Source organism: Pteronotus mesoamericanus, unplaced genomic scaffold (assembly GCF_021234165.1).
Source record: "Pteronotus mesoamericanus isolate MK-2021 breed Mesoamerican mustached bat unplaced genomic scaffold, CSHL_Meso_final contig_2, whole genome shotgun sequence".
Taxonomy (NCBI): domain Eukaryota; kingdom Metazoa; phylum Chordata; class Mammalia; order Chiroptera; family Mormoopidae; genus Pteronotus; species Pteronotus mesoamericanus.
Window position 1 is genome coordinate 15,442,009 of NW_026555084.1, and position 18,172 is coordinate 15,460,180.

Here is an 18,172-nt window from a genome sequence, read left to right on the forward strand (position 1 = left end):
TTTGTGTTCTGGCCTCAGGCCTTTTGCTTATGCTGGTCTCTCCGTAAGAGACCATGGTTTGCCCAGTTCCCGTCTGCCCTTCGATGACAGCCTCAACTGCTATGAAATTTTGTGGAAGTTTTATTCTGTTTTCCCTGGCTGAATATCATTTCTGCCTCCTTGGGATTTTCATAAGGTATCGTTTAGTGTGCCAGTTGATTGTATTTGTCTTCTTCACAAATGTTGATGAAGGGTAGCCCCTGTGCCAGGCATGTAGACACAATGCTACCCTGGTCACAGTGGTGGACCAGGCAGGCGAGACATCTGTCTGCAGGGGACTCTGATCATGTGGGAAGGAAGCCGGTCAGGAGAAGGGCAAAGGGACTGAGGAGGAAGTCTCTAGGGACAGGGGTGGGGCTGACTTCATCTGAGAAGAATAAAGGTATGTGTCCCTAATAAATTATGTTTGACAGTAAAGAAAGAAAAGATTTCAAGAAAGAGAAGGCTTACTGGGAGGAACTAGATAGGCCCGAGATAGTGGGAGAGGAGTAGGAGACAGAGACAGGCCAGATCACACAGGGCCCGAAGGCCTCAAAACCAAGAAGTTTTTCTCTCTGCTAATGTGTCTCCCTTCATCCTTTATGACCCTTCCTTGTCTTTTAGACTAATTCCTCTCAGCGCAGTATTATCTTCTTTTGGTCAAATGTTGAGCCTTCTCTTTTTGGACCTCTTTCGCTCTAGGTGTCCTGTCAATACTTGAGTTTCCCATACTACACATAAGAAAAACAAATCATTAGCAATCAGGAAATAATTACAAAGGAAGGAAAAGAAACATGGCCAAGAAAATTAGTGAATTATTTTTTACTCCTTAAAGAACATTGGGAAGGAGCTCAGGGAGAACATGCTTTCAGAGTTAAAGTCGCATGTCTTGTGCCGTGACTTTGACTGTCTCAGTGTGACAAGCCTACGCCCTTGCTGAAAGTTGATCCCCTGATTATGACCACAACAGGACTTGGTCTTTCTGCAAGTCATCCCAATAATTACAGTTTACCCACATTAGTAAATCAGATCTCATCTTGGTTTTAGATTCTAGTCTTTCTCTCCCACTCATCCTCCAAAAAGTAGCATGAATAATTTTTTTTTTAAACATAGGTTACATCAAGTAACTTCCCTGTTTCAAAATCTTCAATGTTTTCCTATTTCACTTTCCATATAATGTTTCCTTATCATAGACTTCAGAAGGATGGAATTCCCTGAATTCTAGGTAGAGTTGGGGGAAGGCAGATCTTCATTTTTGTTTGTTTACAATTTAACCTTTTTAAATATTTTTTCCATTACCATTTAGTCCCCTTATACCCCTCCTCCCAGCAATCACCACACTGTTATCCATGTCCGTGAGTCCTTTTTCCTTTTTGCTCAATCCCTCTACACCTCCCCTCCCTTCCCTACTCCCACTAGCTGTCATCTGCTCTCCAACTATGAGTCTGAAAGGCAGGTCTTGAACTCATTTCCTCGCCATGGCCCTGTGCTCTTTGGGGATGTTCTCTATCCTTCTGGGAATATTCTCCCACTAGGTGCTGTGTTCCAGTGTTACTTAAATAATAACAATTATGATCTTGTCACCTTAAGAATCTTGAAATTTTTGAACGGGAAGACTTGCCAACTCCAAGAATCCTTCCTTGACTTTCTTCCCTCCTCTGGCTCCCTTGGTCCATAAAGAACTCCCCACGTGCAGTGTAACTGCTCATTTACCTTCCAGATTAGGAGCTGCCAGAGGACAACATCTGTGCCTTATTTGCCTGGGTTTCCCCAGCTTCTAGTCCAGTTCCTTGCACATTATAAGGTGTTTGATGACTGTTTGATGAATCAGTGGGCATAGGAATTATACAGTCCAGTGATCCCCATTTCATAAATGATGAAAGTGAGGCTCAGACAGATAGGAAGTGACTCACAAAGGGCACCAAGAAATTTCACCTCTATTTTCTCATTGGTTCCATGAGGCACATTCTCTTACAACTGTCCCCACCTATAGATGAGCATAGAGAGGCCTGGGAGATGAAATGACATTGCAAAGTAACACAGAAAGTCCGACTGAGAGGCAAAGGCACAGGTTTCTATCTACTTGATTAATTCAAAGTTACAAGAATACCTAACATGGCTCCTTCTAAGCCGGTCCCCTGTGGTCAGTGCCCACTTCGGAAACCCTAGACCATGAACTATTTGTGCACATCATTATGTCTCCAGCACATGGCACATGGCCTGGCAGGTGATGGCCCTGACACCTTAGGAATGACAACAGCCTGACTATTGGCTTAAGGAGCTGCAACCAGATGGGCTACCTGCACATGGCATTTGTTTGGTGATTGAAACCATGCAAAATCCAACAAGGTCTTTCCTCTTATTGTCCCCTCAGCCACCAGGGTCATGACGCAGTGTGCAGTTCATCACAGTTGCCCCTCCAGCCTGCCGCTCAGGGAAACCCACTCTGCTTCTTCTCTTGTAGAAAGAGCCCCTGGACGAATCCGGATGGATGATTAAAAATGTCCTTTCTATGCCCATTGTGAACAAGAAGGAAGAAATTGTTGGGGTGGCCACGTTTTACAATCGCAAAGATGGGAAACCCTTTGACGAAATGGATGAGACCCTCATGGAGGTGCGGGTTGCAAGGAGGTCTTCTGATGTTGAGATTCAGAGATGCAGAGTCAGCTTGCTATGAGCATGGCTTCTGGAGCCTCGTGGCAGGGCCCCCAGGGTGCTGCTGCCGCCCTGACTGTGGAGGGTGGGGAGCTCACCTGTCAATGTTACCTGACCCAGCTTTCAGGTCCCTCTCCTTCCCCCTCATTTCTGCGCTGCCATATGTTGTCAGAGAAATCCACATTCCCCTTATTAAAAATTAATAAACTTTATCTTTTAAAGCAGTTTCAGGTTGACAGCAAAATTGAGCCAAAAGTAGAGTTCCCATCTACCCCTGTCCCCAAGTACATATAATACATTCCCTTTTGTGATATTTTTATGCACAAGAATAATGTTTTATGTATGTTAGTGCTTTACTGAAAATGCATTCCCCTGCATTATTTTACCATCATAATATATCTTTGAGAAAGCAGCAGCTGGTTTATCAAGCCCATGTTATGGCTGAGAAAATGGAGGCTCAGAGAGTCTTGTCCGAAGTTACAGAAGCAGGATGAAACCTGGTTGTTCTTTCTCTGGTCCTTTATTTATTTGTTTGTTTGTTTCTCTCTCCTTCCTTCCTTCCTTCTTTTCTCTCTCTCTCTCTCCCCACTCCCCTCCTTTTTCTTTTTTTTAGTCTTTGACTCAATTCTTGGGCTGGTCTGTCTTAAATCCTGACACTTATGAGTCAATGAACAAACTTGAAAACAGGAAGGATATTTTCCAGGACATAGTAAAATACCATGTGAAGTGTGACAATGAAGAAATCCAGAAAATCCTGGTGGGTCAAGTTCTTTTCTTGTTCCTCCTCTTGCAAAGACTTTGCCCCGGAGATGTGGCCAGAGTAAGGTGGGACTCAAAACACCAAGAAGTGAGGGTGGGCTCGCTCACTGCTCTGCCCCGCTGCCCCGCACAGGTGTGCTGCGGGTCCTCTGGTGGAATGAATGAATGGATGGATCAACAAGTGCCAGAGAGTTGTACGTAACAACTCTCTGTGTGGCCTGGGGACAGCCGTCTCGTGAAGGGTAACGTCAGTCTTGGGGTCAAACTTTGGCTGACCAGCTCTAGAAACTCCATTTTTCACTGTGCTTAGGACTGACTTGGGACCGGGGATAGAGTCATCCAAACACAACCTCCGCGGAGAGGAAGCTCTACCTGACTGACCTGCGGACAGCAGTTTCTCAGAGACTCCCTCTAAGGGATCAGCTGACTTAGAAGAGCCAATCAGGTCATAGAGGAATTTAGTGAGCAAACAGGGATTTAGATGCTAATAGGGAGCCCTCACAGAATATTATCATTTTACAGTTTATAAGGCAATTTCACACTTACATTGTTTGATGCTTATAGCTGCCCAGTAAGGTGGACAAGGTAAGGATTACTCTCTCCATTGTAGAAATGAAGAAATCAAGGCCCAGAATGGGGAAGTAACTTTGTCTTCAAATCACCCAGTTCATTAAATTGGTCTCACTCAACTTTTATCAGGATAATGAGCAAATTCTCTACCATGCTTATGAAGAGGCTGCCTCACAAGGTAGTGAACACCCCATCAGGAGAGGTATCCAAGTAGGGGCTGGATAATTATATATCAAGGATACTCTAGAGGAGAGTCCTACCTGGTGTGGGAAATTGAACAAGATTTGAGGGAAATAGTGATTCATCATTCTTGGGATTTTGGTCTCAAAGAGACAGAGAATTTAGAAGTAAGCTGAGTTAGCGAAATGGAATTGGATATGATGTCTAGTTGAATTCCGAAGACCTTGCTTGGAGACCTTGCAAGTTGAAACAACATGGACCAATGTTTTCAGAAGTTATTTCTTCAGCCAGGAAGATATCACAACAAATTTGATCATTTCATTCCAATAACTGGTACAAAAGTCCAGTTTGGATGAAGGGTTTGCTTGTCTCAGTCCATAATTTCAGCCAAATAATGGGTATGTGAAGACTCTGGAGGCCTAGCCTCAGTGAACCAGTTAAAAGTTAATAGATTGTCTTCTGGGTAAAGAAATCAAAAATGAGTGACTGGGGCCAGGTCACCCTCTCCTTTAGTGTGTGGGAAAACAGGCCCAGACAGGCAAGGCACTGGCCTCAAGTCACACAGAGGTAAGTGGAAAAACCAGTACCGTGGGCAAGGCCTCTGGACTCCCAGTCAATAATGGTAACAATGTCAACAATAACATTACTTAATTCTAGTGCTTACTATGTGTTGAGCACTGCACGGATTTATGTTCATCACATATTTAATTCAGTGGTGCCTATGTTTTTATAATATGACTTTGCATCATCTAATTTTAATCCACCAGTCAAATACTTTTATTGACCTCATTTTACCAGTGAGGACAGGGAGGATCAGAGGCATTCAATGACACTGCTAGTAAGTGGCAGAGCTCAAATGTGGCTGCCATGACTCTGAATTTGCTTGTCCGTGAATGTTAAACAGCAGCCTCTCTGGGTTGGTGGTTCTGCTGAGAGGACTTTCGTGGAAGGAGAAAAAAGAAAATGTAAAAGTGAAGGCATATTTAGACCTTAGATGGAGTACAATAACTAATTTTTTTCCTCTTGGCTATTTTGTGCAGAAAACCAGAGAAGTGTACGGGAAGGAGCCGTGGGAGTGCGAGGAGGAGGAGCTGGCTGAGATCCTGGTGAGCACAGCCCCTGACACAGAACGAGCCCGGGGTGCCCCCGCCCCGAGCATGCGCGGTGTGTGAGTGTTGGTCTCTGCAAAGAGCTACCCTTGCCACCCTGCTCTGATCCTCTCAGCAGACCCGGGACCAAGACAGGGCTGGGGGAGGCATGGACAGACCCAGGAACACTCCATGTGCCTTAATCGTTTGACTCCGGTCCTTCCACAGCAAGAAGAGCTTCCAGATGCAGAGAAATATGAAATTAATAAATTCCACTTCAGTGACTTGCCCTTGACGGAACTGGAGCTGGTGAAGTGTGGGATACAGATGTATTATGAGCTCAAAGTGGTGGATAAATTTCATATTCCGCAGGAGGTAGGGTCCTACCTTCTTGCTTGCTTGCTTTTCTCCCTTTTAAAACTCAACCTGGAAACGTAAACTGAATCTATACTTAAAAAGGGTATACCTTTGGCTTTTAGGACTGAAAGCATTAGCCATGTTGCACAGAGGAGTCATTTATCAAAAAAGACACGCACAGTTTCTCACAACTGTGACGTTTTGGGTGCACTGGCTTCTTGAGGTAGGATCTCAGGCACTGAGTTCTGGAGGCTGTGAGTACAAGGAATGTGAAAAGAAGGTCTTATAGTCAAACAACGGTGGGAAGTGTGGATTCAATCAATTTATAGAGGGCTTTTTTCCCTGCAGAATTCCTAACTGTCAAACTAGACGGGGACAGAGACGGACAGAGAAGGGGGAGGTGTATCTGTGCAGAATTTCCCAGATTTGTTTGATTCAAAGTGTTACCCCGAGCCACATCAGCACAACCGGAGAATGTATCAGAAATGCAAATTCCCCCTCTCTCTCTTTCTGTCTCCCTCTCTCCCAATTCTAATGAATCAGAACTTGTGTTTTCACAAGGCCTCTGGGTGATTATGTGCACTCAAGTTCGAGGACCACTGATTTAAAAACCTCTCTAGTGTCCCTTCCCTGCAAAATTCATGTCAGTTTCTCACAAGCCAGTAGCTCTCTGGGGCACAGTTTGGGAATCAGTAATGAAACTCAATTGGTGGAAATAGTCATCCACCTGATTTCATAACGTCCACTTCGACAGTGGTTAGCAGTTTGCAAAGGGCTTGCACAACATTATTGCATCTATGGCGAGTTCCTGCCTCCTGGTCTGGCAGGCAGGGCGCCTGGCGGGTGCGGGCTGCCTCACTGATGTGCACGTGTTTGCAGGTGCTGGTGCGGTTCATGTATTCCCTGAGCAAGGGCTACCGCAGGATCACCTACCACAACTGGCGGCACGGCTTCAACGTGGGGCAGACCATGTTCTCCTTGCTGGTGGTATGGGACCACGGTGGCTGGGGGCTCCCACCACACCCGATGACCGACCTCGTTCAGCTCCTTGCAGCAGCAGCAGCAGCATGTTCTTCTTGCTTTTTAAAATTTATTGCTTTTTAAAATTATGCAAAAGAGGACACGCTTAGCGTAACTGAATTCCAAGAGTAGAGAAGCACATAAAATAAAAAGTGAAGGAAGCTACTGCCTACCCCCAGCCCTAGTTTGGTTATTTGGAGATAACCCTGGCACAGCTTCTTCCAAATTTTCTTCTAGAAACTTCAAAACATATTTGTATGCACACACATGCACACCTTATTTTGTTTATAACCAAATTGAATAATATTATTCTGTAATACTATTTTTTTCACTTGAAAATAGATAAATATACCAATCACATTCTTTATACATTTTTTTTAACTGTGGTAAAATAGACACAACATAAAATTTACCATTTTAACCAATTTCAGACGTACTCTTCAGTGGCATTACGTACGTCTACAATGCTGTGTGACCAGCACTACTATCCATCTCTAGAACTTTTTCACTTTCCTGCACTGAACCTCTATTCCCATCCGAAAAAACAACCTCCCATCCCCACACTCCCCAGCCCCTGGGGGCCACCATCCCACGTTCTGTCTTATGAATTTGCATCCTCAAGGCACCTCATCCAAGTCCAATCATACAGTATGTGTCCTTTTGTGTCTGACTTTTTTCACTCAGCGTAATATTTTCAAGGCCTATTCATGATATAATTTAATGGTTGCATAGAATCCTATAGTGTCAAAATACAGATAATTTTTTTACTCAGCCCCTAATGTAGGACATGGGGCTGTTTTTGACCCTTCGCTATGACAGGCAATGCTGTAGGGTCCTTGGGCGGACATACCTATGTGTATTCGTGTCCATCATTTTTGGTTTAAAGGGTTCAGAGTCCTTTATATTTCATTACAAAGTGTTTTTCCATCCAGATTATGAGGCAAATCTCTGGCCCTGCCCTGCCTCCTTTTGATCCCTTTTTCTCGAGGCTGGAACGGACAGGGTAGGCACTAGAGCCCGGAGGCAGCAATGCTGGCCAGGTCACCAAAGAAAGTAACCACTTGGACTTAACTTCTTTCTTAGTCACAGAGCCAGCATCACCTCTCCAGGCTCTGCCCCACCTTCTACTCCAACAGCCAGCATAAACAAGCAGTAAAGTATCTGAGGGAGGCTCAGGGGAAGGTTCTCCTGGGCTGTGCTTAAACAGGTAGACCTGGTTTGGAAGGTTAGCTTTACCAGTCTGGCCATGTTCAAAAACCCTCCAAAGCCTATAGCCTGATGGCTGCACGTTTCTCAACAATCATCTAGCCCAATGTCCTCCACGTCTAGTGTGCAGATTGGGAAGCTGAGGCCCAGGGACAGATGGAGCCAGCTAGGGTCACTCAGGAGTAGGGAGGGTGAACAATCATCCCCCTTTGCCTGGAGCTGTTCCAGTACCAGCATGTAAAGTCTTGCACCCCAGGCAAACATCTGGTCACTCCGTGGCAACTGAAGTAGAGCCAAGATCAGATTCATGTTTCCTAGCTCTGGGCCCTGCACCTACCCTCTCAGCCCTGCTTCCAACCCCACAAGGGTGGAGTGAGTGGCCCCTCTGATTGTCCTTCCAGACTGGAAAGCTGAAACGATACTTCACGGACCTGGAGGCCTTGGCCATGGTCACCGCTGCCTTCTGCCATGACATCGACCACAGGGGCACCAACAACCTCTACCAGATGAAGTAAGCCAGCCCTCACCCAGCGGCCCCCTCCCTGAGTCCCACCCCCAGCACTCATTACACAAACCCGAACAGATTCCAGGCAGACGCACCGGCCAGGGGGTAAACCCCACTGTCCAAAGCTTCCCACTTCCGCCTGCCCTTTGGATCTGTGTAAACTCCTGTGCCAAACAGAATAATGACTCCCAAATATGTCCACACCCCAATGCTTGGCTCCTGGGGACATGTTGCCTTACATTCAAAAGGGACTTCAAAGATATGATGAAGTGAAGGATCTTCAAATACAAGGATTATCTTGGCTTACCTGAGTGGTCCCACATCATCAGAAGGGCCTTTTAGAAGGGAGGTGGGAGGTCAAGAGGAAAGGAGATGCTACACTGCTGACTTTGAAAGTGGAAGATAGGCTGCAAAATCCAAGGAATCCAGGCCACCTGTAGAAGCTGGAAAAAGCAAGAACACAGATTCTCACCTAGAGTCTCCAAAAAAAGAAGGCAGCCCTACAGACCCATTTTAGACTCTGAACTCCAGAGCGGTATAAGATAACACATTTTTATTGTTTTAAGCCGTTGAGATTGTGGTCATTTGCTATAACAGCAACAGGAAGCTAATATATTAAACTCCTCCACTCTCTTCCTTCCCTTCCTACCTGCTGCACTAATTTAAGAAGTTAGTAACCGATCATTATTCATCTACCTTGCATTGATAATGCTCCTAATACAAGTGTTGTAGCCCTAAGCTAGGCAAAGGAGGTACCTTGCTGAGCAAAACAGGCGAAGTCCCTGTCCTCACAGAGCTTCTGTTCCAGACAGCCTCTGAAATAAAGTCCTTCAACTGTGATCTTAGTGGACCCCCATGACCACCTTGTGGGCTGGGCAGAGCAAAGATGAATGTTATACCCATATTACAGGTGAGCAACTGAGGCTCTGCCCAGGGCCCATAACCTGTAAGTCATTAACAAGCACTATTAGAACATGCTTCTCTGAATCTTCTAAATACTTGCAGGCTGCAAGCCTAGAAATTGTGTTTGCATTATATCTTGTAAGAAGCTAAGTGCAGAGGTCAATGCTTGGAACATAGTAAGTGCTGAACAAATTATTTATTGAATAGAGATGAGAACAAACACATCGCTTTTGGGAATTTAATGGTTTCCCCTAAGATTCAGGTATGGGGGATCTGGGGCTTGATGACCATTAAAGAATGGCCCAGAGCCAATGTCCGTGGATGGATACAGGAGATCCATGAATTGTTAACATTGCATTTGGCATTGTGTGTGTGCCTTTTTCTGGGGATGAGAGTCCATGTTACTCAACAGATTCTCTAAGGAATCTATGACCCCCAAGGAGACCTACAGAGTCAGTTGTGGAGAAAATTAAAGCCCAAGAGTCAGGAAATGTGAAAGACATGATGTCTAGTCCCAGCTCCCATTCTCTCCCTGTGTGACAAGCTCCTCTCATCCTGGACTTCAGCCTCTTTGCCTGCAGGGTTAGGAAGTGGCAGGACTGGAGGATGTCTTCACCTTTCATCTCGGCCATTCCATGTTGATGCTCCCGCTGTGTCTCTTTCTTTCTCATCCACTCAGATCTCAGAACCCACTGGCCAAGCTCCACGGGTCCTCCATCTTGGAAAGACACCACTTGGAGTTTGGCAAAACACTGCTGAGAGATGAGGTAGGATAAGGGCCCTCTGCACAGGCTTGGGGGCCTGCACAGGAGCCCCCATCTCACCTGAAGCCTGGGTGTGACCAGGCAGCCCTCTTCCCATTGGCCTGGGCTTCCTCTCCCACCACTTGGGGTGACAATCGGTGGCTGGGTGACTCTACTGCCAGCATCACTTCTCACATTTCTTCTCTGATTTTCTCTTTAGGGCTTGAATATCTTTCAAAACCTCAATCGCAGGCAGCATGAACATGCTGTCCATATGATGGACATAGCCATCATTGCCACAGACCTCGCCCTGTACTTCAAGTTAGTATTTCTTCTCATTTTAAGAATAAGAAGAGCAATAGCGATGGTTATAATAATAACAAACACTGTAGTTCCAGTCAATGAGCATGGACTGTGTGACAGACACACTCCTTGTGCTATGGACCATTCACTTTCACTTACTACACAAGCCTTGTTCTATGGACCATTCACTTTTCAGTACACAAGCCTTGTGCTATGGACCATTAATTCTCACTACAACTCTCTGAGTTAGACATTATTATTCCCATTGAATAGATGGGAAACTAAGATCCAGGGGAAGAGATTTGCTACGATCAGATAATAAGTCCATGAAAGAGCTCAGGGTAGAAACCCAGGTCTTCAATCCCAGGTCCTGGTACTTTGAACCTTGTTTTGTTAATCGTATTGTTATAATAAGTCTCTGTCTGAAACAGCCAATGTCGGAAGCCCTGGTGCAGCCTTATTCTAAGATTTGCTCCACTAACAAATAGGTGTGTTTTTTAGGAAGAGGACAATGTTCCAAAAGATTGTGGATCAATCTAAGACATTTGAGTCGCAGCAGGAATGGACGCAGTACATGATGCTGGAACAGACGCGGAAGGAAATCGTTATGTGAGTTGAGATGGGGCTTAAACACTGATCGCCTTAACCCAGGGTCATAAGATAGGCTGCTGACGTGACAGGCCCTGCTGCCCTCAGATAACCCAGCGGGCACTTCCCACTTTGGAGGCCTTCGACGTAAGGGGAAAAAAATGAAGTTGTGCCAAACCAGCATTGCAGAAATTATGGTATATGTTTAATCTTTATTTTGGCACTAAAATTCAAGACAATATAGTATTATTTTATTTCTCTATATACAAAAAGCATACTATTTGAAGTATTTGTCTCATAAAATTCAGAATTTTGGTGGTAAAGTGATATAACCAACATACTGCGGGGCCAGGGCCCTACCTATTCCTCTCCAACCCAGAGCCTTCCAAGGCCTCCAGGGTACGGACGGCCTCAAGGGGATCGGTGGTCTCTTTCTTAATATTATCTTCCTAAGGGAGCACAGTGAGTGAGGCATTTTCGGCTCCTCACTCCTCTCCCACTTTATAAAATAAAGGCAAACTTGCTCTTTCTTGAATCCTCTTACGGAGCGAAGGCCTCTGTGGCATCAAACAGAGGGACTATTTGAAATACAGGTGTCTTCGAAGTCTCTTTTAATCAAGGCATTATACATCCAAGGAAGGGCTTCAGGCCTTCCTATCAGTCATATTTACATATATATTAACAAATATATATAAAAATATATTTATTTTATATATTGCGTCTATTTTATATATATTTATATATATGTGTGTTAAAAACAAAACACGGCATTAGCAAAAGAGAATTTTGCTCTGGGTTGTACAGCGAGTCAGTGGGAGCTGATGCATTTTTCATTTAATGATCTTCCTTCCTTCAGAGAAGGTACCATGGTCCAGAGACAGCCCTGATATCAGGTGCACCAGTAATAAATGAGTACTAAAGGAGCAGCACCTGATTTCATCCATGCCACAATCGTCTGTCTGTCTGTTTCTCTACCTACCTACCTACCTTCCTACCTACCTATGCACCCATTTATCTATATATCCACCTGTCTATCAAGTCTACCTACACATCTATGCATCTATCTACCTCTACTTTTCTTAGAATAAAGAATAAAAAAATGAGGTGGGCACCATCAGGATGCATTCTAACATGCTTATTTGAATTCAAAACTAAAATCAGGCTCTTTCTGACAAAAACGAGCCTGAGTCGCCTGTTTTAATTGACAGCGAAAGACTGGCATTTCCAATTATGTAGTATGACAAACAGTCCCATAAATTAAATGAGTGAAACCTGCAGCTTCACAGTTTTTTTTAATCCTCACCTGAGGATATGTTTATTGATTTTAGAGAGAGAGTGGAGGTGGTGGAAAGAAAGGGAGCGGGGGCGGGGGGGGGGGGGGGGAGGAGAGAGAGAGATCAATCAGTTGCCTCAAATCCCTGATCTGGGATCATACACGCAACCTTTTTTGTCATATGGGATGATGCTCCAAACTACTTAGCCACCTGGCTAGAGCTGCAACTTGAAAGTTTTGCTGAAACATAGTTAGGTAAAACTTGTTATAAGATAAAAGCACTTTATGAAAAATGTAACTCTGGAAGATACATTATAAATAATAACGTTTTAAGAGGCCTAACCCATTCTGAGGATCTTGGCTTAACAAAAGTACTGCAGGGAGATGGTCAGGGTGTGGTTTACAGTCCCATGAAAGGCCTTGGTCCGATCCTCATGGCGCACTTCCCAGAAACTGAGGAAGTAAATGAGTGTGATGTTAGCTTTAAACAAAATGGAAGGAGAGTCTAATTGACTCATTAGCTGATTGATCATTCAGAATAAAGATCACAGTATGACTTTTAAGAGTTAACGTGGAAGAATCCAAGGGATTGGGTGACATTGTTGTCACAAAACTCCTTCCGTTCCCAAGGTTTCTAATTATCTGCACTTATAAAAATAAAAAATTTACATAAATAGCTGTTAAATGCTATCTCAGCCTAAGAATAAGAAATAGTCATTCATTAACTGATTTTTAAAAAATAGCCTCATCCTGTCTCATTAAGAGATGAATTTCCAAAAAATTTACTTTGAGTAGTAAGTATTTCTAAAAATAGGTAATATTTATATTTCATTGTATTGGTTAATTGTGTGATGACAACAATTTCATCCAAAAAAAATTTTCAACACATTGAGGCCTTTAGTCAAAGAAAAAACATTTATATAAGTTCAATTAATGGACATACTTGGTAGCAGATAAATATGAAAGGGTGATCAGTGAAAGACTTTTAATATGTATTATGCATATACATGCTCAAAAGGCTTTCATTGATATATATACATATTTACACACATATATGCATACATAGATGCACATGTACACATACTATATAAAAAATTAAGATGAAATCTGTAGGGAAAGTCAAGTAGAAATACAAGTTTATGGAGAAAAAGAAAAGATGTAAATTCCAGACTCTTAAAGAAAAGCTTGTTCAGATATTTTTAAATGGATGATGAGCTGATGGTTATGAAATAGCTCTGCTATTTAGATTCCTTTGTATTTAAAGAATGATGTAACCATTTTATTTTAAAATGTCCATATTTCTAATGTTCTATAAATTGGACCCTTTGCAAATATTTAAACTTTGGATGAAATAGTCAAGATGTCAACTTAAACATGTGTAAGAAGGTCAGCATTTTTCAAAATTCTTTAGGGTGGCACTCAGCAGAAAATGTTCCAAGAACCTGTCGAGCAGGATTTCTCCACCTCAACACTATTGACACTTGGGGCCAATGACTCTTTGTTGTGGACAGTTGTCCTATGCACTCTAGGATGTTTAGCAGCCTCTCTGGCGTCTGCCCACTAGATGCCAGTAGCAACTGCTCCTGCCCAGTTGTGACAACCAAAAATAACTCTAGACATTGCTTAACATCCACTGGGGACAAAAATTGGCCCCAGGCTTCAAACTACTGCTGTAAAGCAATCTTAGGGTCCATCAATTAGGTGGTTAGACATATCACCAGAGCTGCTTTTTGTCTGGGTAGAGTGTAGCTGTTACACAGTTGAGAGTTTGGCACCCGGCAGCTGGGTTCAAGCCTCAGCTCTCTCACTAATGGGTGGTGTGACCTTGACTAATTGCTTTGTCCCCTTGCACCTCAGTTTCCTCACCTGTCCAAAGAGAATAATGGTAGTACCAAGAGGCCAGCTCCTCATCTAGTGTTTTTCAAATGAGGAATGTGAGGCTCAGAGAGACAAAGTGACTTACCTACTGTCTTCATGTCCAGGGCCATGATGATGACCGCCTGTGATCTCTCAGCCATCACCAAGCCTTGGGAGGTGCAGAGCAAGGTATGGACTCCTCCTGACCCAAGAGGAGGGGGATTCCAGGACAGATGGCAGCAGCTAAGGCAGCTTGGACCCCCAGCTACAGAGGCGGCCCCCCTTTGTCCCATCCTCCTCCGGCAAGACATGGAAATGGCTTTAGGCCCCCTCCCATGATGACAGCAAAGCGGGGGTGGTGGGGTACAGGCGGGGTTTCTGTTTTTGCAGAGTTGGACGCCCCAGTGGAGTAGAAGCAAGGGACAGGGGCAGGAGGATTGGGGCTGGGGCTTGATTCTGTGGGGGCTGGCGGTGTCTGCCTGTTGCAGGTAGCCCTGCTGGTTGCTGCTGAATTCTGGGAACAGGGTGACCTGGAGCGCACGGTGCTGCAGCAGAATCCCATTGTGAGTAAAGGGGGACGTCTGCCTGGCACGTGGTATAGGATCTCATTCTAATGGACATTTGTGACCTTGCCACGTCAGAGAAAAAGTGTCCGCTCCCCGGCCCCTGACATAGAGCTGTGTGACCTCACCATAGAGCTGACCTTTCCCTAATGCAGGGTCTCAAAGTGTGGACCACCATCAATCCCCTGACCTGGGAACATATTAGAGATGCACATTCACAGGTCCCACCCTACACCTGCCTAAGCAGAAAGTCTAGGGGTGAGCCCAACAACACGTGCCCTCCTGGAGTTTGGGACCCCTGCTCTAGTGTATGTGTCCTTAACTCAGCCAAGTAGAGATTGTGGACATCAAGACTTGGATTCCCCTTTGAGTTCCAACAGTCTAGGGGTCCACCTCCCCTGGCCCTGTTCTAACAGCGCAGAGCGTGCAGGGGAAGGGAGGTCTTGTTTGTCAAGCTGAGAACCTACCGACGTTGATGGTTAAACTTGACTGCACAGTCAGCCAGCCCACTGGAGGCCAGTGACAGGGTTCAGCAAGGGCCCAGCGCGAGAGCAGGGCTAGGAAGTAAAGGTGGGGTAAAGGGAGGGACATCGTGGGGACAGAATCACAGATACAGGGGTGACCTAAACCTGTAAAGTGCTAAAAATGCTGGGGTACCACGTGAGGCCCAGGCAGGGCCCCAGGGAGAGTGGTGGGCTGTGAGGAGCGGGCCATGAACAAGAACAGTGAGGGCCTGTGGGATGTGTGATTCTCCTCTTCCTTTTAACACCCGAACATGTAGAGAGAATGATTAATGAACCCCTCAGCCAGTTCCAACCACTAGCAACAGCCTGCCGTTCTGGTTTTATCTATTCCTCCTTCCCCACGCATTTCTTAATCTTTTGGCTGAAGTATTTTAAAGTAAACCCCAAATGTCATTTCTTTCCTGAATACTTTATAGCATGCATCTCTGAGAGATCAGAACTTTAAACAAACACACACATGACCGCAATATCATTATTGCACTCACATGATGAGCAATAATTCTTTAATATCACCTAATCCCTAGTCTATTCACTTTCCCTGATTGAGTAGTGAAAATAATGAAATAATTTAGCTTGAGTTGTTCAAATCAGGATCCACTCAAAGGACAACTCCCTTCTTGTGTTTCTTAAGCCTCTTTTCATCAGTAGTTGTTTCCTGCCCTCTTTTTTTTTTTCTTTTGTATGTTATTTATTTGTTGAAGAGCATGGTTCTTTGGTTGGGCAGTTTCCCGCGTTGTGGATTTAGTTGATTACACCTTCGTTATTTAATATGTTCCTCTATCCCTGTATTTCTGGTGAGCTGCTAATTAGATCTGGAAACTTGAGGAGTCTGAGGTTTGGTCTTCTTTCTGTCAGAAGGAATGTCTCACGGTGGGGGCGGGGGGGGCCCGCCTGGACCAAGGCCAGGCTCCCGGGGTTGTTAATCCTTTCTCCCCAACAACAGCCCATGATGGACAGAAACAAGGCGGATGAACTCCCCAAGCTGCAGGTCGGCTTCATTGACTTTGTCTGCACCTTTGTCTACAAGGTGGGTCCTTTGCTTTCTTTCTCAGGCCAAGTCTTCATCTCTGATAAAGCTGGGATTCCCAAGTGCCGCCAGGAATAATAAACCCTGGCAAGTGACCAGCGGGGGGCTATTTTACAAAGCTCTTCTCATCTGCAGTGGCTTCTGGTCCTCAGGACGGCCCTCTGGGGGCTCGTGGGACAAATGACTAAGTGTTGTTTCAGGCAAGGAAAGAGGAAGCATACAGACTTATTCCCTCCCAACTCCCCCAGCTGGTGGAAACAGGACAGTTTAACCTTGAGTCCTCGTTCAAGGTTAACGTCTCCCGTGTGAGAATCCCACTGCCCCAGTTCCATATTATCTGTGTCACAATTCACCTCCGTTTGTTCCTCTGACTTTGGCCATGTTCCACTTGAGGACACAGAGTTTGCAGATGACACGTGACAGGCCCAGGGTCACCAAGGTCAGCTATAAAATGACATTAGAGTCCGGGCCCCTGACCCTCAGTCCAGGGCTCTGCGGCTGCGTGAGCTGCATCCATTCGGTGAGGAGGAAGTCTGCATGCTCCAGAGGCCAACAGGTGCCTCTCTGACGTCACACAGGGTAAAGGGGGCTTCTCTGAGCAGCGGGGCAGAGCAGCCGACGTGGCCCCTCATCATCAGCAACGGTATGAAACAAGGAGCCTGGGCTAAATGCTTCACGGGTGCAGCGCCGCAGCCCTGTGAGGTAGGCATCAGGCTGTCCCGACTTCACGGTTGAGGACGCGGTCTGTAGGTAACCTGCTCAAGGTCATACCACTTGTGGCAGAGCCTGGATCTGAACCCAGGCAGCTCTGAGCACAACCGGCCGAGACTTGCCCTTCTTCCCTTGGGTGAATCAACTCCACCAACCTGCATCTCACTCTCCTCACCTGAAACTCCTCCTGGAACCACAAATCTCATGTCCCCACCTCACAGGAGTTTCTGAGGAGGAAAGGAGATAAGTGCTTCATAAACCATAGTGTGCTGTGCTCAAAGCCATTGTCTTTATTCTTAGAACTAAGAGAACTTAAGAATCCTCTTCAGAGTACTGTGATTTCCCTCAACACATATTCTCTGAGTGTCTTTGCGTGGGAAGAGGCTTCCCTGAGGAGGTGATGTCTAAGTAGAGGCCTCAGAGGAAAAAGGGAGACGTGAGAGTGTTCCAGCCCAGGCTGGAGCTCGGGCGAAGTCCACGAAGGCGCGCTTCACTCCAGCAATGGACAGAGATTTGGAAGAGCCGGGGTTTGGGATGGCGAAGGGGGTGGGCCCTGGGCCTGGGTGGGTTTGAAATCCATGTTAACAAGTTTGCGCTCCATCCTGAAGGGCTAGGGGAGCCACAGGAGGGTTGGAGCCTCAGAACGATGGGCTCTTACTCCCGGGAGGTCACGTGGCGTCGGCATACGCTCCACTGGGTGACGGCCAGCATGCCACCTGCTCAGCAGCCCATTCCAGGGCTGGACAAACCCAACTGAGCCTCCGCCTACAGCGCGGCTCAGGCCTGTACAGGAGGCTCTGTCTCTTCCAGGAATTCTCCCGTTTCCACGAGGAGATCACTCCCATGTTCGACGGGATCACCAACAACCGCAAGGAGTGGAAAGCACTCGCGGATGAGTACGATGCCAAGGTGAAGGCTCTGGAAGAGGCGACGCAGAAGCAGCAGGCAACCAAGCAAGGTCTGTGGGCCCGGAGGATGGGGCGCCCTGACCTTCCCACCGAGCGCTCACGGTGTGGCTGCCGTGGACTCGGCCTCACATGCGGGGTCCCGCTCAGGCCTCCCCACCGCCTATCACTGTCCCTATCCTACAGGAGGCCTCTGAGACTCGCTGAAGCGCTGTGGCCAAGTCACACTGTTAGTAAGTGGCAGGGGCTGCTACCGCAGATTGAGGCTCGCAGCAAAGATTGCTTCGCTGCTCCGCAACCAGTGTCAGATTCCATTTCGAAGGCTGTGGACATAGGGCCCTACCCAGGGACAAAGGGGGAAACCTAAACTTATTGGTTGGAAGGAATTTTAGAGGTCATATTCCCAGCCTTCTGTCT

At 45.9% G+C, this 18,172-nt stretch overlaps 1 protein-coding gene across 3 annotated transcripts in view; it reads left to right on the plus strand.

Annotated features, from left to right (window-relative positions):
- Window positions 1-18,172, plus strand: part of PDE6A (phosphodiesterase 6A) — a 44,007-nt gene that overhangs the window by 24,415 nt on the left and 1,420 nt on the right. For 2 of the 3 annotated variants that reach the window (XM_054567925.1, XM_054567926.1), the window contains exons 9-21: window positions 2,483-2,632; window positions 3,287-3,430; window positions 5,223-5,288; window positions 5,499-5,645; window positions 6,507-6,614; window positions 8,255-8,364; window positions 9,941-10,028; window positions 10,225-10,325; window positions 10,809-10,916; window positions 14,151-14,214; window positions 14,514-14,588; window positions 16,056-16,139; window positions 17,661-17,808. In XM_054567925.1, the coding sequence (XP_054423900.1) occupies window positions 2,483-2,632; window positions 3,287-3,430; window positions 5,223-5,288; window positions 5,499-5,645; window positions 6,507-6,614; window positions 8,255-8,364; window positions 9,941-10,028; window positions 10,225-10,325; window positions 10,809-10,916; window positions 14,151-14,214; window positions 14,514-14,588; window positions 16,056-16,139; window positions 17,661-17,808 (1,393 nt within the window). Of the gene's footprint in view, window positions 1-2,482; window positions 2,633-3,286; window positions 3,431-5,222; window positions 5,289-5,498; window positions 5,646-6,506; window positions 6,615-8,254; window positions 8,365-9,940; window positions 10,029-10,224; window positions 10,326-10,808; window positions 10,917-14,150; window positions 14,215-14,513; window positions 14,589-16,055; window positions 16,140-17,660; window positions 17,810-18,172 lie in introns of all 3 variants that reach the window. The other variant, XM_054567927.1, reaches the window with a different exon arrangement.